The 23,795-nt window shown below is 37.3% G+C and overlaps 1 protein-coding gene across 1 annotated transcript in view; it reads right to left on the bottom strand.

Annotated features, from left to right (window-relative positions):
• Positions 1-215: 215 nt before the first annotated feature.
• Positions 216-23,795, bottom strand: part of oprd1a (opioid receptor, delta 1a) — a 53,703-nt gene continuing 30,123 nt past the window's right edge. The window contains exons 2-3 of the mRNA XM_084130667.1: positions 5,030-5,385; positions 216-4,066 (exon numbers count right to left, since the gene is read on the bottom strand). Coding sequence (XP_083986793.1) covers positions 3,537-4,066; positions 5,030-5,385 — 886 coding nt within the window. The 3' untranslated portion in view covers positions 216-3,536. The remainder of the gene's footprint in view (positions 4,067-5,029; positions 5,386-23,795) is intronic.

Consider the following 23,795-nt stretch of genomic DNA (forward strand, 5'->3'; position numbering starts at 1 on the left):
AATTTCTATTAGGGTGTCCTCTACCAAATAGAGGAAAGGCCTAATTAATTAGCTAACAGCCACTTTAAAGTGATACAAGAAAGTAGCCCTCTCAATTAAAAAAAGAAGCACTTCAACTATTGCAAACAAACAATCCTGTCTTTCATCAGTGTCATTTTGAAAAGAGCCACCTGTTATGTGTCATAACAACTTACACTCTGAAGCAGGAGCAAGTAAGCAATGTTTGGGTTAATCACCCGAGTTCATTTATTTCTGTAGACAATGATTTACACAGAAAGCCTTATTGAAAGAGTTACCAATTATCAATTATTAGCATATGCTTTTATTCGATTGAATATTATCTTTTCAAAGATTTACAGTATAAGCAGTTGTGCAAGCTAATGAGAAATTGTACAACTATGCCCTACAGACTGACGCAATTATACACTGAGAACTGCATCACGACCAGTCTAGAGATATGCAAACAACATAAATACCTTCTGTTCTGCCACATAAACAACCAGCAAAAATAACAGGAAGCAGACTCTTTGCTATCTTTTGATCAATAATAAATAATAATGGGGAAAAAACAACAACAACAACAACAACAACAACTGTGCAGATCGTTCCACAAAAGTTTAAAAGTATATTATCCATAATTGAACAAATTCAGAAATAAGACTGAATATTCTGTTAACTGGCATTGTGTAAAGACAAATTAGGGCTTTTCACTCTGTGCTTAACCCTGGGTTATTGTTGTTCCAAACCCTGGGTAAAATAATGTTTCACACTTGTAATTTAGAAGCGGGGTTAGCACCCTGGGTTGTAAAACCCTTCTCCTAAGCAGTTTTAATGCCGCTTTTGCACTGTTAACCAGCATTGACATGCCAAACACCTACTGTGTGAACTGATGCAGTGTAAGAATGTTACATGATGCTTAGCAAACAACAACCAATCTTGGGTCATGAATTGTGTGTTGAATGGAGAAAAAAAGTCAAGTAGTGACAGAAAATGTGTCAATTGGAGTGAAGAAGAGACCATTTTATTCTTATCTGTATAGTCCAAAAAAAATCCTATTTAGATTTGTTTTGTTTTGTTTAATAAATCTTGACAGTACAGTTGGCAAAGCATAATATGAGCACAATGTCATAGCTTTTATATAAACAGATTGCGTGCTGCATTTGTCCAGTCAATAAGACTGTCACTGCATATAAGAACGTTAAACCAGGGTTTAGGAATGTACAGTGTGAAACTTCAGATTATGAATACCCAGGATTAATTGTTAACCCCTGGGGTAAATTATGAACAATGTGAAACGTGAAGCAAGATAACCCAGACTTCAGTTTACCTTGGGTTTAAAATGACCCAGGGTTAACTATTTCAAGAGTGAGAAGCTCCATGAAGTCAAGTATCATGTCAAATACATCACCATTTCATTACTCTTCCAATACAGATTATGCTGTATTTATGGTTTTATGGTGAGAGCTGTTCAGTTTGTAGTCAAAAAGAATAAATTTAGCATTAAATTTTGATACATACATATCAACTTGAAACACAATGCTTCACGAGATATGACTGCGGAAAATTTTTGTAGAACAAAACATGCACATCTTTTCTGGTAATGTTAACTACAAACATACAAATTAATGCCTGAACAGGTCTATTGGCAGTTTAAGACCAAATTAAATTTAACATCATGTACAAAACAGATTATCCTGCAGATGTTTACAATCTTCTTTAAAAAATATATATATTATTATTCTTAAAAATGCAACACAAACACTAAAAAATGCAACAATTTCACTAACATCACTTATCATCAACAAAATTACAGCTCAGTACAATTATCAGTATAATAAGAGTAAAACAAAAATCAAGACTCAACTAGAACAACTAGAAAATATCCAGAGGCAAGGCTTCAAAAACACTTAGTTTTGAGTTGTGAGTCATCTACTAGGCCTATGTTATTTTTGGTAAAGATCAAACTCAATCAATTTAGTCGACTAAATTACTAGGATGCATTGCGATTCAAATTCACCAAGCATTTATGAGGTATGTTCAATTAAAATGGCAAAACCATTTCTTGAAATTTTGAATGGAAATTAACTAAAATGAACTGCTAACAACAATAAAAGATCCAAAATAACAGAATGTACTTATCTATGCACATTCTCTTTTACTACACTTTTGACTTGACTGTACAAGCACAGTGATTATAAAAAGCACTTTCAGCTTCTAAAGGAATATAAGCCATAACACTGATCAAATTGCTCATTGCATTCATTACACATCAAAATGAAGACATTCAAAAATGATAGTAGGGTCCAAGGGCTATATCATGTTCCACTAATACTCAAAAAAGTCAGTAATATACTTAATGTATATCAGGAACTCCAGTGAAAAACAATACTTGTAATTGTAAATTTTGATCTTGCATTGTGGACACAATAAATATTTAAAAGTGAAGCCAAGCTAATCTAATGGAGTTTTTGGCGTGACATTTAATGGATGATTTCTTTCAACAGTCTAAATGGTAATTTAGAGTTTCTCTTTAGTTTGGTTTACTCTTCGTTTAAGTAAACTTTATTGGAAATGTCCAGGAAACTGAAGAAATTTGCAATGTACACCCCTTCACTGTAAATAAAAAATGAATGACAGGTTTTGAAAATAAGTTTGTCTGAAGATGTGTTCATGGACAAATGGAGTAAGTTGGAGAGTTGATGCAGAGTATCACAAGGTGGTCTTCATCAATAATGGCTAATAATCGTTCAATATTATGTCCATAATTTATTTGTCCATATCGCTATGAACAGGTTAAGACCATATACTCTCTGGTCTGCATGTCATATTACTCAACCTTTCCCCATTCTGCTCCAATCTGACAGCTGTCTATTTTGGGGCAAGAAATATTTTCCCGTCATTTCTCCAGAGTTTCACTGGGGGCTAACAGACATTTGAGGAGAGTTTTACATCTTTGTCCAATGTTTGTTTTATTTATTTTTCCCCAAGGGTCTACAGTCCAATATCTCTGAAAGGTAGAGAAAATTAAATATATAATCAACTGCTGAAAATACTTTTCCTTTTCAGCCAGTGTCCTCCAATTGGACCTCATCTCCACTGTTTGCTTTTGTAGGTTTCAGGTTTCATTTCTTGATGCGTCAGCAATTTATTTTCAGTCACAGAGAGTTCATTCACATTTGGGTCATGTTCTCAGTACCAGTGTGATTTCAGACCCTGAAGGTCCACCAGACCCTGAAAGTCTGAAAATACCAATGTAATTTACCCTGTTTAAGACATAACATTGGGCTCAGAAGAGGCTCTGCATTGTGTATGCTAGTTATTTATTCCAAATAATACTGGAGCCAATCCACAATACAAAGTAATAAATGGTGCAGGAGAAGAGCTGCTCGACTCAGTCTCTCTGGTTACGTATTCTTCCCAGGGTGTAGGAAATTATGTTCCTAGAATTCAGTAGTGGAGATTTGGGTGACCTCTGATTGAAGGTCCTGCTGAACTCTTCTGGACTGGGACCCCCGTGGGATCCTCTCCAGGCCTAGTCATACTGGCTTCTTTCCTGCTTCCGAAGGTGCGCAAACTGACACTGGCTCCCTTGTAGCATTTCTTGCTCGGTTAAGACTATTCTGGGCAGCTCTGGTTCGGAAGGGTGGGCAGAAGTCTCGGAAGCATCTCTTGAAATTCTCATCCAAGAAAGCATAGAGAACAGGATTGAGGCTGCTGTTAGTATAGCCAAGTGCGATACACAGGTGCCAGCTGGCAATCACATAGGGGTTCTTTTGGTTGATGTCTACAAGTGTTTTGACAATGATGAAGATGTGGATGGGTGTCCAGCAGATAATGAAGGCAGCCACCACTACCAAAACCATTCGAGTGATTCGACGCATGTTTCTGTCCTTCTCCTTTGAGCCTGAGAGAATTCGGACACTTTTCAAACGTAGGATCATCAGACCATAGCAGATTGTGATGACTAGCACTGGTACCACAAATGCGAAGATAAACACACAAATCTTTGTCACTGTGTCCCAGTACCAGTCTGGATCAGGGAACTTCAGCATGCAGACAGTTGCACCTGTTATGGAATAAATGTAAACAGTTTTAATCAGATCTAGAAAGAAGGTGAACTTTGATTTTATTGGTTATATCAAGACACATCATCCAGCAATTTATATTAGGGGTGCGCCAAAATATCGATATGGCGATATCTCGCGATATTTTCTCCCGCGATCGATTCTCGATGCGCTCTTGCCAAGTATAGATATTAAAAGCCATTAGGGCGGGCGTACACGGTGCGAGTTCGGACACTCGGGAGGTCGTGAGATCAGTTTAACTGATAATCGCGTCAATGCAGCTGGTACAAGGCACGACTGTCCTGCATGAATTTTATCCCGAGCCGGCAGCAATCACGTGGGCTTTCGCGCTAAACCGTCATGTTGCGAATGGGAGAGAGAGAGAGAGAAAAGTGTGTGTGTGTGTGTGTGACAGTGACAGTGTATGCGCACGCTGTATGGTTGCTGCCACTGAGGTATAGCCCCATCGACGTGGTTGTGTATGATTTGGCAATAGGGGACAGCTGGTGAAAAAACATGTTTAAAAATTATCGGGAGGTCGGGAGGTGCTCGTAACGTACTCGGCTCGGCTTGTAATTCCTCTCACACGCTACGATCCGCGACCATGCGAGCATCACCGATTCCACTCGATTTCTCCCGAGTGAAAAAAATCATCTGCAGCAAAACAAAAATAGTGTCTGTGACTGTTTTGTTGCAACTGATAAGACACAAGTTGTTTTTGTTATTGTGTTTCATCCAAAAACGAAATGGAGATTCATTTTCCTAATTAAAAAAAAAAATCTTTTTATTTCTTAAAACATGATATATTGTGAGTTATTACTGATAATATATCGATTATCGCAGTATCGTCATATCGTGATATTATCGGTATCGTGAACAATGTATCGCGTATCGTGAAGTACCCAGTGATTCCCAGCCCTAATTTATATATATATATATATATATATATATAAATATATGCTCACCTTGGTTTGTCACTTTGGTAACTGCCATGATCATGATTGGCACTCCTACAGCGGAGGAGAGAATCCAGATGCACACGTTGATGATTTTGGCCTTGACCGGGGTACGAAACTCCAGTGCTCTCACAGGGTGGCACACGGCAATGTAACGGTCCACACTCATCATAGTGAGGGTGAAGATACTGGTAAACATGTTATAGTAGTCAATGGCTATGACCACTTTACATAGAGGCTCACCAAAGGGCCAGGTGTTCATTAGATACTTTGCGCTCTGGAATGGAAGTGTACTAGTGGCCAGTGCATCTGCCAGGGCCAAATTGAAGATGTAGATGTTGGTGGCAGTTTTTAGCTTGGTGTATCTGCAGAGACAGAATCGACAGAGCAGTTTGTTAGAAAACATTTATGGATTGACTAATGTGGTCCTATACTTTTTGTCTATGTGGTTTATGTAAAGTGGCTAAAGGTGGTAGTTTTTTCTAAAGTGTAGAATTTTAGAGGAATTTGATTAGAAATTTGGAAAATGTATTTAAGTGTCCTGTCCCTAAAACATTAATTCTTATTCTGCAAGACCTGCTGTTTTGAAACATCAAATCCCCTTTGGCCTTGATGACCATCTTAACTATACTAAGATGAACGAGATTAAAAGATCCATCAGGTGTACCTACAAGACTGAGGTGAGTGCACACTACAGGGAAAAGCTTCTACAAATAATGTTAAGGAAGTGTGGAGAGTAAAGAGAACCATCACTGGCCTGACTTTAAGTACCGGTAGACTTGGAGAGGGTGCTAATGAGCTCAGCTGATATATATATATGTATATTTTTTCCTTCAGCAGATTTGTCCCTTTGATATCTGATCAGTTTTCCATGCACTACCTCTTCTTCTTCCTGTGACTCGATACCTGGAAACATCAACCATGCAACATCCACTCCCATTCCACTATTCATCATGTCTGTAATTGCCAGCTAGAAGAAAAGAGAGCTGAGTAAGTTCCACACATGCTAGAACAGTATTTTTCAACACTGCTCCCGAAGGAACACCAATAATACACATTTTGGATTTCTCCCTTATCTGATCAATTAATTTCAGGTCTTGGAGTCCCTACTAATGAGCTTATGAGTTGAATCAGGTGTGTCTGATTAGGATTTAAAAATATGTACTGTCAGTGTACTTCCAGGAACAGGGTTGGGAAATAGTGGGCTATGTTGTGTGGATGATGTGCTATCTAGCTCTCTGGAGTACTGCATCATCTGTTTACTTTTTTATACCATGTAAAGTGCTCCAGCTATGAAAACCTTTGGTCCCAATGCCAAAGCTGAGGTGTCCCAGAAACCAGTTGCCCTAACTTCGCACATCATGAAGATGTTTGAGAGACTGCTTGTCAAATAACTCTGACCATTGGTTGCACACCATCTGAATGATGTTATAATCTTTTTGACCTTTTTGACCTTTAAGTGTTTTTAGCACTATCACACTCCACTGAATTGAAAACCCCAACAGATTCCCAGATCATCTACCTAGATCATTTCAGTAATATGCAAGACTGTGTCACCGATCCTGTCTCCAGTTTTGTTTACCCTTTCAGAGCTCGAAATTAACTTTTTTACTTGGTAGCACTGGTGCCGTGTTTAACCAAGCTCTCGCGCTTAAAATGTATTGATTCAGTTGCGAACGCTGTGTTTACTGCAAAACTCTGTCCCACAGGCTTTACAGTGAACGCAATGCATTGAACCATCAGCATAGCGGAGCCACTCAAAATCTTTTAGCCACTCTCTCCGAAAGCTGTACGATTTCTTTTCAGCTGGTGGATCCACATTAACCACATCACCAACTCCAGGATTATTTGTGACTTCAAAAATCTCTGAATGCTCCACGTGAAACTTCAGTCTTCTGACCTTTTACCATTGTGTCAATTCTCTATTGATTTCGATTAATATGCGCGAGGGAGGGAGAGCAAGAAATTTTGAAGTCGGTGAGAGTGCGCGCGATAATAATTTGCTTTGGTGGCCGCCAAAAAAATGTCAATGCAGGAAAAACCTTGTTTCATCTTCTCTCTTATTCAGCCTTTTAAATTTCGCGCAGTAGTCAGCTCCCTGTCACGTGAGCTCAGTGAAAGGGAGTGGGAGTGATTGACAGCTAATATTAACCAATCTAAAATCTGCTTTAAAGTTAAGAACATAAGGATGAAGTTTGATTGGCTATGTGAATGTAGTAGTAGGGGATTTTCCTTTCCCTTTTTGTGTTTGTTACCCTTATATGGGAATGAGTGGATGAGGTAATTGGGGCCGGTGTATTTAAGTGTGTAGACAGGAAGCCCTAGAATGTAGGCTTTGTCATACCCGCCCCTCTTCCGGTTACCCGTGTCACTATAATCGAGTGATTGCTGTAGCCGTCTCGGCGGCGTGCCCTGGGAGTTGCGTCAAGCACTCATTGAAAGCTTTAAGCGGAACATTCGTGAGTGCATCCTGACATCGTGATATGTGTGTCTCTCACGTACCACGTGATGGTTAACTCAGGTCGCGCTGCTGTTTTTCGTGACTAGGTTATTTTCTTTGTCTTTCGTGAATGGATACTTTTCTCAGGTTTTCATAACTTTATTAGTCTCCGTGTTTTTTTGTTTTTTTTCATTTTTATGGTTTGGGTTATTTTGTTATTTCTGTATGGAAGTTGGTTTGACCAGTGTGTTTTGGGCCATAGTGGCCGTGTGGTGTAATTATCTAGCGGCGTGTAGTGTGTCCATCTAACCGTCACCCGTTGAGTACTTTGGGGTCCTCAATGCCGACGAGGTAGGATGGGTTATCCGTGCACCAACTAATTTGGTCAATCATCATATTTGTATCTAATGTGATTGTTGTAACGATTTTGTATTTGTATTGCACCCACTAATTTCTCTTTTGTTTCTTTTGGTTGGAGTCAAGGCTGAGTGCGCCGAAGGGGAGGCTAGTCACCTGGGTGAAACACATTTGCTGTGAGTTTGGAGCACCAGGGTATGAGCACCTATTCCTATTTTGTTTGCCGTGGACACATAAGTGGTTGAGAGCACAATTTCTTACAGCTAGTTTGCCACCCCTAAGGTAAGCTTTAGCCTTGCAGTTTTTATTCTTTTTGTTATTAATTCTTTCTTCTTTTTTTTTTTTGGTGGGAACGGTACAGTATTTTTCTTTTGTGATGTTTGGTTTGATGTGATTCAGTGTTTGAATCAGGCGGGTCTGGAGGAATGTTCTATTAACATTGTGATATTCCTAATATTGTTATAATAAACTTGCCAGTGATTTATACCATGATTAAATGATGCCAGTGGAATATTTTTCCTTTTAAATAAAATTATTAATTTGTTTATTGGATGACACGACTCTGTCTTTTCACTGCACCACCGAACCTGTGTTCCTTTCATATTTCCTTGGGTGCAATTCCCAAGGTGGCGTAGTCAGTGCTATCTGGATTAAGTGATATTAGGAAGTACCAGGCCGGTCACATAACGTTGGATAGAATGATGGTCCGGCCACCGCGTATCAGCGCACAAAAGGTACACACTGTGCAGTAATTTGCGAACGTTTTGTAGAGAAATGAAAACAGGTCGCACCACAACCATTATTAACACTCGCACAAATGCTCCCAAATATATTTTTAGGTTGCACAGATTAAATTTCAGGAACATATGCGACCAAAATGGTCGCAATTTCCAGCCTTGCCTTTACACATCAGACTTGTACTATAACAGCAGTCCATACCGGTGTTACAGTTTAACTGGTGACCGTGTTAAGTTGTGACTTTACACCAGATGTTTCTTATTACATGATGTTGGTATCATTGTAAAGATAAACCATAAGTGATGTCATTACCTGTAATGGTAGAAGTATGTACAACAACAACAACAACAAAACAAAACACTTATAAAGTCATCCTTGTTACGGGATTCGAAATCGTCCGTCAAAATACAATCAACGCATTGTTGGAGCATCCTATCTTGATCTTCAAATAAGCTTTTCTGTAGCCTAATTTTCATGATGCTGATGTGTCCATGTTATAGTTTTTCACAATTGCTAAGACAGATTTCTTGAAACCTTCACCCATTTTCTCACAACATTAACCTCTTCCACTATAAGGCATATTTTGGAATTCCGCCTGAATTTAGCATACCCAAGTTTAAATATTCACCCTACACACATACATATAAAAAAAAAAAACTGGTGTCATTGTACAGTAAAACCTTCAAATTGACTAAATCAGATTGCAAAACTTCATAAATAGCATTGTATGTGTTTAAAATATTACGCTAAACATAAAAAATAGGCCATTTTTATTTATTTTTTCCCCAGAATCCTGTCTTTGAAAGTCTGTGATTCAGGTACTGTTTTGCTCTGGGGACCTGCTGTTTGACTACACTATGTGGCAGTATCCACCAGAAAAAAAAAGAAAAAAAAAACACTTTCTGAGCAAGAGTTATTCAAATGTAACCGAAGGGAGGCAGTGTGCCATTTTTAGTGCCTATATGTGTCCTTTGGTAGCCTGACGTCATCATACTCAGATTCTAGTCAGAATATGAGTCTGAAACTGCTCCATTTGGCTGTGATTATGGAGCATGTTTCAACCGAACCAGGAAAGAAAATGCCTCTGCACTCAACTGGATAGACCTACAACCAATCAGAGCAACGGAGTAAGTGACATATGTTCTTCATTCATCTTTCCGATCGACAAATGCCTCGATCGCGGTTCTCTGTTTCTCTTTTAAAATTAATGCGCTGTCGATATCTTCTATAACAGACGTGATGGCGGAATCTGCACATGATGTTTCATAAACAAAGTTCGGGAGGAGCACGTTCAAATAATCAATCCAATTTCAACTTGTCATCAAACAATTACCATGTCTACCCTATCAGCATGAGAGGAAGCATATATTTATTTACTCTGTCAACTCACCTAACATTCATTGACGGTTTTCAGCATCCCTCCACTCACTCTTGGCTTGTTCTTCCACAGCCAGGAATATGGGGGAAGTACTTTGGGTTTGGGCCGAATACAGAGCCCGGAGCCCTTTCCTCAGACAGCACGCCAAATATGCATTCTATCTGACTTATTTGTAAGTGTGAACTCGTGAAATCTCAATTCTCCAGCTGCAGTCATCTTTGTTGTAAACGAATTCAACCCAAGCGCTCTTTGGTGACGTGGATGATTACGTTACTGTTGATCATCTGTCCATCATTGTATAAAGCCCACCCTGACAATTTGATTGGTCCAAAAAGCTCTGGTTCGAGTGTAATTGCTCCACAACGGATCAATGGTGCGTTCAAGTCCTCCTGGGAAGTTCGTATTTACTAGGTGGGAAGTTGTGTTTACGACGGCTGGTGCATTCAAGTCACTTTCCTCGGAGTAAGATGGCAGAGTACTTTATCTTAATTAATTACACAATAATACAGTAAGGTTCTTAAACTCTTGTTCTAGAAAATGAAGAACAAAGAAATGTGCATCAGGTGTACTTTGATTTTTTAATGTTTTTAATTAATTTATGAAGCCACTGCCAACTTTATCGTTACATGTTGCATTATTATATTATAATGCGATCATACAGTGAGGAAAATAAGTATTTGAACACCCTGCTATTTTGCAAGTTCTCCCACTTAGAAATCATGGAGGGGTCTGAAATTGTCATCGTAGGTGCATGTCCACTGTGAGAGACATAATCTAAAAAAAAATCCAGAAATCACAATATATGATTTTTTAACTATTTATTTGTATGATACAGCTGCAAATAAGTATTTGAACACCTGAGAAAATCAATGTTAATATTTGGTACAGTAGCCTTTGTTTGCAATTACAGAGGTCAAACGTTTCCTGTAGTTTTTCACCAGGTTTGCACACACTGCAGGAGGGATTTTGGCCCACTCCTCCACACAGATCTTCTCTAAATCAGTCAGGTTTCTGGGCTGTCGCTGAGAAACACGGAGTTTGAGCTCCCTCCAAAGATTCTCTATTGGGTTTAGGTCTGGAGACTGGCTAGGCCACGCCAGAACCTTGATATGCTTCTTACAGAGCCACTCCTTGGTTATCCTGGCTGTGTGCTTCGGGTCATTGTCATGTTGGAAGACCCAGCCTCGACCCATCTTCAATGCTCTAACTGAGGGAAGGAGGTTGTTCTCGCAAAATCTCGCAATACATGGCCCCGGTCATCCTCTCCTTAATACAGTGCAGTCGCCCTGTCCCATGTGCAGAAAAACACCCCCAAAGCATGATGCTACCACCCCCATGCTTCACAGTAGGGGTGGTGTTCTTGGGATGGTACTCATCATTCTTCTTCCTCCAAACACGTTTAGTGGAATTATGACCAAAAAGTTCTATTTTGGTCTCATCTGACCACATGACTTTCTCCCATGACTCCTCTGGATCATCCAAATGGTCATTGGCAAACTTAAGACGGGCCTTGACGTGCTGGTTTAAGCAGGGGAACCTTCCGTGCCATGCATGATTTCAAACCATGACGTCTTAGTGTATTACCAACAGTAACCTTGGAAACGGTGGTCCCAGCTCGTTTCAGGTCATTGACCAGCTCCTCCCGTGTAGTTCTGGGCTGATTTCTCACCTTTCTTAGGATCATTGAGAACCCACAAGGTAAGATCTTGCATGGAGCCCCAGTCCGAGGGAGATTGACAGTCATGTTTAGCTTCTTCCATTTTCTAATGATTGCTCCAACAGTGGACCTTTTTTCACCAAGCTGCTTGGCAATTTCCCCGTAGCCCTTTCCAGCCTTGTGGAGGTGTAACAATTTTGTCTCTAGTGTCTTTGGACAGCTCTTTGGTCTTGGCCATGTTAGTAGTTGGATTCTTACTGATTGTATGGGGTGGACAGGTGTCTTTATGCAGCTAACGACCTCAAACAGGTGCATCTAATTTAGGATAATAAATGGAGTGGAGGTGGACATTTTAAAGGCAGACTAACAGGTCTTTGAGGGTCAGAATTCTAGCTGATAGACAGGTGTTCAAATACTTATTTGCAGCTGTATCATACAAATAAATAGTTAAAAAATCATATATTGTGATTTCTGTTTTTTTTTTTAGATTATGTCTCTCACAGTGGACATGCACCTACGATGACAATTTCAGACCCCTCCATGATTTCCAAGTGGGATAACTTGCAAAATAGCAGGGTGTTTAAATACTTATTTTCCTCACTGTATTCTGTGCAGGCAATTAGCTTACTGCGCTGTAAATAGAAAAGCCTGACAATATCACTGCTAAATACCTTTAAGTATTGTGGTATTCCGCCATGTTTCTCAGTGACACGCCCCCAACTCGTAAAGATCAGGGCATAGAGAAAATCCCGAACTCCCCACTGGTATTTACGACATTGTGGTGGCGTTCATGTGCGTTCAACTCGAAAATACAATCTATACGAGATGACTTGAACGCACCACAAGTCCAGACCGAACTTCCTGACCTAAAAATGTTGTGGGTGGGGCTAAGTTCGGCTGGCATCCAGGCTAGTCCTTTGGTGTTTTCAAATACTCAAATGCAAAAACATTTTTTTTACAAAGGACAGTACCCAAAAAATCATACTTTTAATATATGCTAAAGTACTTTACTTGATTATTGATTGATTTTCTTCATTTTCATTCAGGTTTAATCTTTGTATCTGAGAAACACAATATGCAAAATGGCATAAAGGAATGAGAGTAACATTTTTTGTGTTTTGTGAATAAAAGCACAAACATTTAATTTTCCTTTCAGGAGACACTAATAACTTACAAAACAGTCTTGTAGTTTTTATATGGTCTATTAAAACAGACCACTTGTACAAATTGAAAAATAAATAGAAATACGAGGGTGGGGGTCTCAGGCCCATCTCTCGGATGTGTCTCAGCTGTCGTTTTTATTACACACAAACTGGTTGTTTGCAATATATATATATATATATATATGCAGCAAAATTAGCCAAATTACATCATTTTATTCAAGTCTGATTTTTTTCAAATACCGAATACGCAACTAATGTTGTTAATAAAACATAAACACTAAATCAAGTTTCCACATATTCTGCCAAGAAACAATTAGGTGGCTCAATTGCTGTACTTTTCAATTTCAAAATAAAAATTCTAAAATACTTAGCAGCATCGGGTCACTATGTTGGGTCCAGCCTGAGCACTTTGTCCACATCACAGGCAATGTTTAGTACTTTTTATTTTCAGGTTAAAATTAAGCCCTCCACTCAATACTTATTCTCACTCAAAATCTCATTCAATCTTGGTGAAAAACCAAACTTTGACTTTAGACCTGACACACAAGCCCTCAAAAACACACTCTACAACATTAGACACAAGTGAGATCAATTAAAAAAATAAAAATAAAATAAAAACCTCCCTTTGGCATTCAGGCATAATTTTACAGCTCAATGTCTATTACAGTATACAACATAAATAGAAGGGTGCAGATAAAGTGAAATGCAACAATCAGCTAAAGAGTACTGTAAAGAGATATTTCAGTAGATGAAAAGCACTAGAAAAGAAAAGTTGAAATACCAAAGAATTGAACATGAACTTAGAATTTCAATACAAAACAGCCTATGCTGTCAATTACAGTACAGTAAAACAAAAACGGATCTTTGGCCAAATTGCATTGCAGTACTAATAATGAACATATTTGCCATACTAGAGCAGTTTCTTAGTCTTCTGACATAAGACTTTCTCTCCTTCCCCTAGGCAGTTGTCTCTCAGTTCTGCAAAAATATTAAATGTAAGATGTACTTGGCTACAAATCAGTTTGACAATTACGAGTTTGAGGGTGTACAAAATGTGCTTCAGAATTTTCTGTACATAGAATAGTGAAAGTTCTCCCATCTAAAGTACTGCTACTGTGTTATACTGTATGTGTAAAAACCCTGTAGATGACCCTGTAGACCAACTTTCCTCATGGTCATTCCATGCAAAAGAACATGTAGTGTAGCAACTATAGTGCTTTGTATTTCATCAGAAACAAATGTCCTTTGACCCTGTCCCCTTCATTTTTTTTTCCTCTCCAACTCTCCCACCACTAGGATTCATTGTCCAAAGCACATAATAAACCGTGGCCCTATTTATATTATCCTGAGATTCTTATTAGTGTGTCATCAGTTTTACTACTTACAGTTTTTTCTGAACTGCTAAAACACATTTCTTGAAACCATTACTCACTTTCTCAAAACCTTAAACACAAAATTAAATTAAATTTTCAAACCACATTCAGAGAACCTCTGACACTTCTAGTTAAATCAAACAATTGCCTCAAAACCTGTGATCAAAATCAAACAATGCTTTCAGATCATACATACAGCGAGTCAACATTATAAACACTACAGATCATTCATTAGACACTACATCAAATAATGGAGAACACGGAATCCAAAGCATGCAGTTACAGAAAAAAAAGTATATTGTAACAAAGTAAACAAATTTGTCAATTACGTAAAAAAGTATAGTAATGACAACTTACAGTAATGAGGTGAATAAATTGTATACAGTATGCACTGAAAGTATAATATTGTACTGAATATTGTATACTATTGAATGTCTGTATATTCAGCACTTGCATAATACAGTGTGAAAATACAGTGACCCAACTGCAAAAGCCAAAAAGGTTACAGTAAAGAACTCTAAATGAAAGGCATGTTACAGTACACTCAAAAGAGTTGTGCAACTGCAAAATAAAGGTCAGTGAGATATTTTTTTATTCTGTCTTCATGTTTTGTCCGGCCTGAGGACTTTGTCCACATCACAGACAATGTCATCTCTGCAGGCAAAAGGAAAACCCCTAAAGCCAGATCCAGCCTTGACAACATTCTTCACACCTTGCTCTTTCTCTTCCTCATCCTCCTCGTCCTCCTCCTCTTACTTATAATCTTCCTCCTCTCCCTCTTATATTGTTTCCAACCATTGTTGGTATCAACATTCAGTGCAACATTTTGAGTCAATTTTGGCACTCTGATCTGACTTGTATTATGTACAGTTGGTTTGGACACATCATTAGAAAAAAGTGTAAACAATTTTTGAGTCGTTGTGTGTTAATGATGACAACTGTGTTGTAGTTGTGTTTATCTCTTGCCTGCCTGTGTTTAGCAGTTTGAAACATTTGAAACATAAGTGCATCACAGTGCGAAATGTGTTTAAGTGAGTGAGAATGTGTTTAGAGTTTTGCAAAAAGAGTGCATGAGATTTGCAAACAGTGTTTTAACTACCTGAACTTGAATACAGTTTTTCTGAATTGCTAAAACACTAAACAACATTCTCTGAACCAAATCCCAATAGCCTAAACCAATTTGTTGAATAAATCACTCTTTCCGTAAAACATTAAACAAGTTCAGGTAGTTAAAACATCCAAACACCAGGCTTAACTAGATAACAGCACTGTACAAAAAGGCTCAGGTTATTACCAGTAAATAACTGCAAGTGAGCTTTTTTTTTTTTATACGTCATCTGCTGAACACCTGACCAAACTGATTAGGAAGGCATACAGTACAAGACTTGAGCCCTTTCACATCAATGACGATAACTGTAATGATAACGATAAAGATATAGTTCTAAAAATCGTTCTAAATATAAAGGATTAGCAGAGTCCACACCACAACTATAATGATAACGGCACAGAGAAACGATATAGTTTCACTTTCAGAACGTTTTTTTTTTCAATCTGATGAACGATAAAAACGCTGACAGCCAATCAGAATTCATCGTGCTTATTTTAAAAAAGTCAAACATTTAAAGCAGGAGACGACATAACTGCAGTGCACACTTTTATATATTCACACAAAATTATATATTCATAAAATACATTTCACAAATGCAAAACACAATTCGTAGATATACAACTGTAGACAAAAACCTTTGAATGTTTAAAATGTACGAGTTTATCCTTGAATGTGAATGTGCAAATCATCATTCACGTGTGAATCGCCTTGGATGTGTGTGTGTGTGTGTGTGTGTGTGTGTGTGTGTGTGTGTGTGTGTGTGTGTGTGTGTGTGTGTGTGTGTTTTTGAGACTTTCCTGGCAGCAAAATATGGAAGCAGATTTGTCTCAATTATAATTCACGCAAAAAACATGATTCACACATGCGTAGACAATTTCACATGCATGAAACCTAATTCACGTACACACAAAAACACATTTCTGTGTTTACTGAAGTTAAAGAGTTCGAGATAAGTTTAAGCAATAGTTTATTAACTGCTGTTTAGTCCACATGTGAACATAAACATTTATTTTTAGTATTGATGGATTTTCATGTCCTGTCCACCACACATTCACCTGATGATAATGTATGTAATGAAGTGCATATGGAGACATCTCTTTTGTTTTAAGCTGCATATATTATGTAGTATTATTGTTTCAGATTTCCGAGACAGATGATGTATGAAGTTGCAGACAACCAGTATTGTGATCTTACCATTCCTACTGTAATTCTTTCAAAACAGTCATGTTGCAAGCCATCCATTTTGACAGTTGTTTCAACAAGTTGTTGAAAGTGATGCATTGTTACTGTATTCATTTGTCTTCTGCGGACTATATGTACAGGAATAAAGCCCTGCTATGCATGCATTATTAAATGTTCTTGTCAGAATTAAAAGATTCAAATACATAATTACATTTGATGTACACATTTTATTAATTTGAATGTTTCTGAATCCTTTGGGAATAAAATATATAAAATGACTTGATCATGATTAATGTTCCTGTTACATATGAAGATCATGAACTGACAATCTTTAGTATGAAGCACAACATTCAATACAGAGAAATATACATCTCTTCCAGAGTTGTGAGATCCAGTCAGAGTCTTCTTTTCTTTTAAAGTATATATATAAATATAAGTGCAATAGGCTAAGTAAAATTAATGCTTCACAACATTAAGGCGGTATCGCCGGCGATACCAGCTCGCGTTTTTCCATATCAGTGCAATAGAGACTCTAAATACTCTGTTTACTTTGATCTTCCATACACGTTTCATACATCAATCGATCCTGTTAAGTGTGTATTATTTTTGTGCATACTCACAATAAAAACAAATTGTTGTACTTTTTGCCAAATAAAGAAAAATAAACATGATGCGAGTTCTGCTTTCTCTCTGTCAGTGTAGTCCATTCTGAAACGCGTCTGAAAATGAACTCAGCGAATTCTCAGTCAAACAGGCATACAGACACATAGGCATGAAGCTTGAATTCTCTTCTTTTAAATGAAGTAATTTTTATTTAAAAAAAAATATTCACAGTTTATATAATATGTATGAAAAGAGAGAGATGTCAGTCATTCTCATCTCAATAAATTTTAATGTGACTCTGCCCACTGAGAGCGCGCGCTATTCTTAATTTTACAAGCCTAACCAGGGACAGGGGTTGCAAATTAGTCATGGCTATAAACCTGTATGCATGGCATCTACTTTGTATTTTTTATAAAGCAATGTTCTATGCATTTGTCCCTGTCAAATAAACATTAAATAAATAAATAAATTCAAACGCAAATGATCTGAGAGCAATCCATGCAAACCTGTGAAACGCCCACATCAGCTGGATAACACACACAGCGAGTTCACTTTCAGACTCATGTACTTTACGACGCTGTGAGGAATAATACTATCTTGATAATAATCCTGGAAAATTTACCTCAGAAGTGCTGGAACTTTCATTTCGAGGAGCAAAGGGATCCGGCTGAGGAATAGGTCAGTTCTATATCTGCTTTGTTCTAATCGCAGGTGTCTGTACACGCAAAAGACTGTTTTATGAATCGCGTTTCTGAGTGTGAATGAATGAACGCACAGATGCGCGCTGTTATGTAGCTACAGCTGGCAAAAATACTGTTTAAAAATGAATCGCGTTTCTGTGTGTGAATGAATGAACAGCTTTTACCAAACTCTATTGCTATACTGAGATAAGTAAAAATTGGATAGATTATATAGTTTTTACTGTAAAATACTGCCACATCAAATAAGCTTATAATGTTGTCAATTTCTGCTCATATGAGTTGAATTACGTATGATAAAATGTATACTTTAGTTTTTACAAAGAAAGATTACACTGGAAATATTGTTACAATTTTAATTGTTGTAATTGTATAACCTTTTTAATAAAATAGCAACCAAAAAAATAATAATAATAAAAAAAAAAATATATATATATATATATATATACAAGGATAGATGTAAACACAATCTTCAAAGGTCAATATAAGCCTTCTGGGTAGAGAATATATTCCAAATCTGAAAATACAGTATGAGAACAATTAACTGCACAATTACTAGAAATGTTTACCTTGGATATTACACAATTTGTGGAAAAAACAACAACAACTGTGAACCAATTATATATATATATATATATATATATATATATATATATATATATATATATATATATATATATATATATATAATTGGTTCACAGTTGTTGTTGTTTTTTCCACAAATTATGTATATATATATATATATTGTCCTTGCATTCTTTCTTGTGGCTTAGTCACACACCTGAATGAAAGGCTCATTAAGTATGCAGCCTCATTATGCGGGGGCCCATTGTCTCCTCAGGTGTGAATCACGCCCACCCGCATATTGCCTTTCCAAACATAAAGTGTCTAACAAAACTTAAATCAATGTATTGTTTTATGTGAATGGTTAGGAAGGATGATTTTCACATCATTTTGAAGAAAAAACTCTAGGCGACAAAATGCATTATTCAGAAGTCTTGTGGACACATATATAGTATGTGTTTTGTGGCCTTATTTCAGACATTTTCATTTTTAGTTTTTTCAATAACTATGCATAAACATTATTTTCTCAAAAATACAAACATGTACATACATGTTGCTCACATATTATGGTAGCCCTGTTTGTGCTAAATAGAGTGTAATTATACCTTTGCCATTAATATGTTTATAAGCAACTGAAAAAAGCACAAATGTAAGAGCATGTCAAAACATCTCAAGGACCCCAAAAACCCCTTAGACCCCAGAGGGTTAAGGAAATGAATGTTGAATATATTGGTAACACTTTAAAATAAGGTTCATTAGTTAACATTAGTTAATGTATTAACTAACCATGATGCAATATATTTGTTGCTGTGTTTGTAAATCTTTAGTTTAGACGTTAGTTAAAAATACAGCTGTTCATTGTTAGTTCACAGTACATTAACTAATGTTAACAAGATTTTTATGAAGTAATGTTGAAATTAACATTAACAAAACTGTATACGTGCAGTTCATTATTAGTTCATGTTAACTAATGAAACGTTATTGTAAAGTGTTACCAATTAAGACAATAATACAAAAAAAAGTATAAAAGAGAATAAATAAACAACATGAATTAAGATGTTTGTGACTGCTATCCAGATGTCATTCCAAAGGTGAGTAATCCTAGCCTAGAAATCTAGACGCATCCTAGCAGCAGCAGCAAATTTATTTTGCAGCCAGTGTGGTCTAGCAACTCTCCGTTGACTTTCGATACATAATAACTCAGGTCAGGCCAATCACATCGTGTATAGAGTAGGCGGGGCGGGCTTAACATAATGACGACAAAGAATGGCTGCTGCTGCTGGCGAACAGCAGTCTTTCGAATCGGCTTTGGCCGCGACTCTGGAGGACTTGGAGTTAAGCTTTTCTTTGAGAAAAGAGCAAAGAACAACACTTTACCACAGGTTGTAATTCAAGCCCTATAAGTAGTAATTTATATGCAAAATTGTCGCTATGCCCGTGTTGTTTTCTCCGAGGCAAGAGTAATGCTGCTGCTTCTTCAAAAAACAACGATAAAACAATCAACAGTAGCCTATAAGAAACCTCAGAGCAGCAATAATCACAATTAAGTGTCCAATAGCGACACCATTTTACAGCTTCAAAAGAGCTTCGTGCAGAGTCGGTTTACCGTTACATTAACCCATACAATTTGTATTATGCATTTCCTGAACATGTACTTGCTAATCAAACACTTTATATGAACAAACTACTAATCTATAAAACACAATCGGTCTTCCGACCTTTTACTAGTGTGTCAATTGATGTTGATATGCGCGAGGGAGAGAGAGCAAAAGCGCTCGTGTTGTTTGAAGGCGGTGGGAGTGTGCGCGTGTGGCCGGGGCTCGCTCTCTCTCTGCTTGTTCTTATGCACCCTGTCCACTGATCTAAATAATTTGTTGTTACGACGACTTATTTGTTCCCTCGTTTTAATAAATCGTGGACACGTTGAACTAATTCCATCCCTCATTTTGATTTAACGAATTGCAACGTGGCCACAATATAGTGAAACGAGGGAACAAATTAGTATAACGTGCTGAGGTATTATTAATTCGTGGTCACGAAACAGTATTCACTTGAATATTCACCAATTCACAAAAATATAGGTCTTTAGCATTCACTATTTAATTAATAGTATCAAACTGTTTTTCTTACCTGTGAAGATGGCTCTTCAGTGAAGGCCGACTAGTGTTCTCGTACAGCTTTTTATTCCTTTTGCAAAGAAATTGCTGTTTTTTTAATAAGCAGGAAACATTTCCGACTTTAAACAAATACCCATTTAAATGCTTAGGATGTTTGCGTTGTGAGAATGTACAGGGAGACTACTCTTATCTTAACATTAACTTTTAAATAAGTAAAAGCATCTGCTAACTGAGCAAATTTATGTAAATGTATTCTAAAATGCATCTTATTAACAATTTCTCATGGTTATGGAGACATGCTAATAGATTGCACCACTCAAACATGGTTATGGAGACATGCTAATACATCCCTTCATCATTATTAACCTTTCTTTATTATTAACCATTTTGCTGTCATTTTATATGCATCATGTGCTTGCAAAGTGAAAAATGAGTTTATCCCAAGGTAACAACATGGAAGAAACTGTTTTTGTTTTTGTTTTGTTTTTGTTCCAAATATGTATTCACAGAATAATTTGGGCTTAATTAAGTAGATATATTAGCATGCTCTGCTAAAAGTGTAACTGTAAATGTAAATTAATTTTTTTTGGACCACAGCTCTCACAGCACTCTATCACCATTTGCATACTATGCATGTTGCATTTATCAGATGATGGAACAAAATAAACAAAACACTGCAATGGAAAAGAAAGCACCACCTGTGTAGATATAGTTTATTGTTTTTGAAAAGCAATTTATGTTCCTCTATAAAAAAAATAAAAAAAAAAATAATAATAATAATAAATTAAAAAAACAATATACATGCAATAAAGATTTTTCATCTTGAAGGTCTATGAAGAAGGAAGCTCGCTCAAGTACTGGAGAGCTAAACCATTTAGTGCTTTGTAAGTAATCAGCAATATTTTAAAATTTATACAATGTTTAATAGGGAGCCAATGCAGTGTTGACAGAACCGGGCTAATATGGTCATACTTCCTGGTTCTGGTAAGAACTCGAGCTGCTGCATTTTAGACCAGCTGCAGTTTGTTTATTAAGCGTGCAGGGCAACCAGCCATAATAGCATTACAATAATCTAGCCTTGATGTCATGAACGCATTAACTAATTGTTCTGCATTTTTCATTGAGAGCATATGATGTAATTTAGATATATTTTTAAGATGAAAAAAGGCGGTTTTACAGATACTAGACACGTGACTTTCAAATGAAAGATTGGTATCAAAGACCACACCCAGGTTCCTAACCGACGACGAGGACTTGACACAGCAGTCATCAAGTGTTAAACAGTATTCTAAGTTATTACGTGAGGACGTTTTTTGTCCAATAATTAGAATCTCTGTTTTTTCAGAATTAAGTAGTAGGAAATTGCTAGTCATCCAGTTTTTTATATCAGCTATGCATTCCGTTAATTTTGTGAATTGGTAAGTTTCGTCAGGGTGTGAAGAAATATAGAGCTGAGTATCATCAGCATAACAGTGAAAACTAATGCCATGCTTCCTAATGATATCTCCCAAAGGTAGCATGTACAGAGTGAACAACAACAGACCTAGTACTGAGCCTTGTGGTACTCCATACTGAACTTGTGATCGATAAGACATCTCTTCATTTACTGCTACAAACTGATAACGGTCAGATAAGTATGATTTAAACCATGCTAATGCAGTTCCACTAATTCCAACATAATTTTCGAGTCTATTTAAAAGAATGTTGTGGTCGATAGTGTCAAATGCAGCACTAAGATCGAGTAACACTAATAGAGAGATACAACCACGATCGGATGATAAGAGCAAATCATTTGTGACTCTAATGAGAGCTGTCTCAGTACTATGATAAGGTCTAAATCCTGATTGAAAATCCTTGCAGATATCATTTCTTTCTAAAAAGGAACATAGTTGTGAAGATATTGCCTTTTCTAGTATCTTTAACAGAAAAGGTAGATTCGAGATCGGCCTGTAATTGGCTAATTCTGTAGGATGAAGTGAAGTGAAATGAAATGAAGTCTTGTGTAAATGAAGTTTACACAAGACTAGATAATGATCTGAGATGTCATCGCTCTGCTGCAGAATTTCAACGGCATCAACATTGATTCCATATGATAATATTAGATCTAGAGCAGGGGTGCCCAATCCTGCTCCTGGCAATCGACTGTCCTGCACAGTTCATCTCCAACCCTAATCAAACACACCTGAAGTAACCAATTAAGGTCTTCAGAGCACGTCAGGGTCACTTGAAAATTAAAGGCAGGTGTGTTTGATTAGGGTTGGAGATGAACTGTACAGGACAGTCGATCGCCAGGAGCAGGATTGGGCACCCCTGATCTAGAGTATGATTACGACAATGAGTAGGTCCTGACACGTGTTGTCTAACTCCAATAGAGTTAAGAATGTCTTTAAATGCCCATCCCAATGCATCTTTTTCGTTATCTACATGCATATTACAATCACCAACAAGTAGGACTTTATCTGCAGCCAGTACTAACTCTGATAGAAAGTCAGCAAATTCTTTGATAAAGTCTGTTTGGTGCCCTGGTGGCCTGTATACTGTAGCCAGCACAAATCTCAAATGTGATTGATCATTTACACTAGATATTGCTACATTAAACACCAACACTTCAAAATAATTTTATTTGAAACTAGATTCTTAGTTATTCTGAAAATATTACTATAAATTAAAGCAACACCTCCCCCTTTGCCTTTCAGATGAGGTTCATGTTTACCCTTAGATGGGTTTGGAAGTTTTTTGTATTTCCTAATTCGGGGAACAGACACAGTCTCTATATGATAATATCTAGGTGAAAGAGTCTCTGTGTGATGGGATTTATCTGACCTCAGTGACGTGAGACAGTTAGCAGATGGTCGGTTTAGCCAGTATGTCTGCTTCCTGACCTGAGCCCCAATTCATGTTTGAGCTCCAAGACTATGTGCCATATTACTAGAGAGAAGAGCAGCACCATCCCAGGAGGGATGAATACCATCTCTTTTCAACAGGTCAGGTCTGCCCCAAAAACTTTTCCAATTGTCTATGAATTCTATATTATTTACCACTTAGACAGCCAGCCATTGAGTGAGGACAGTCTACTAAGTATCTCATCACTCCTGCGAACAGGAAGGGGGCCAGAGCAAATTACAGTGCCTGACATCGTACTTGCAAGTTCACACACCTCTTTAACGTTAATTTTAGTGATCTCTGACTGGCGGAGTCGAACATCATTAGTGCTGACGTGAATAATAATCTTAGAGAATTTATGATTAGCATTAGCCAGCACTTTTAAATTTGAACCTGAACCTGTTTGATGTTGTAATCGGAATGGAAGAGCGGTGTTTTGTCCTGCGACTACAGCGTCTCATCGTCACCCAATTGCCCGGCTGCACTGGCACTACAGCCAGAACCGAACAATGCA

The sequence above is a fragment of the Abramis brama genome (assembly GCF_963993115.1).
Source record: "Abramis brama genome assembly, chromosome: 12".
NCBI classification, from domain to species: Eukaryota; Metazoa; Chordata; class Actinopteri; order Cypriniformes; family Leuciscidae; genus Abramis; species Abramis brama.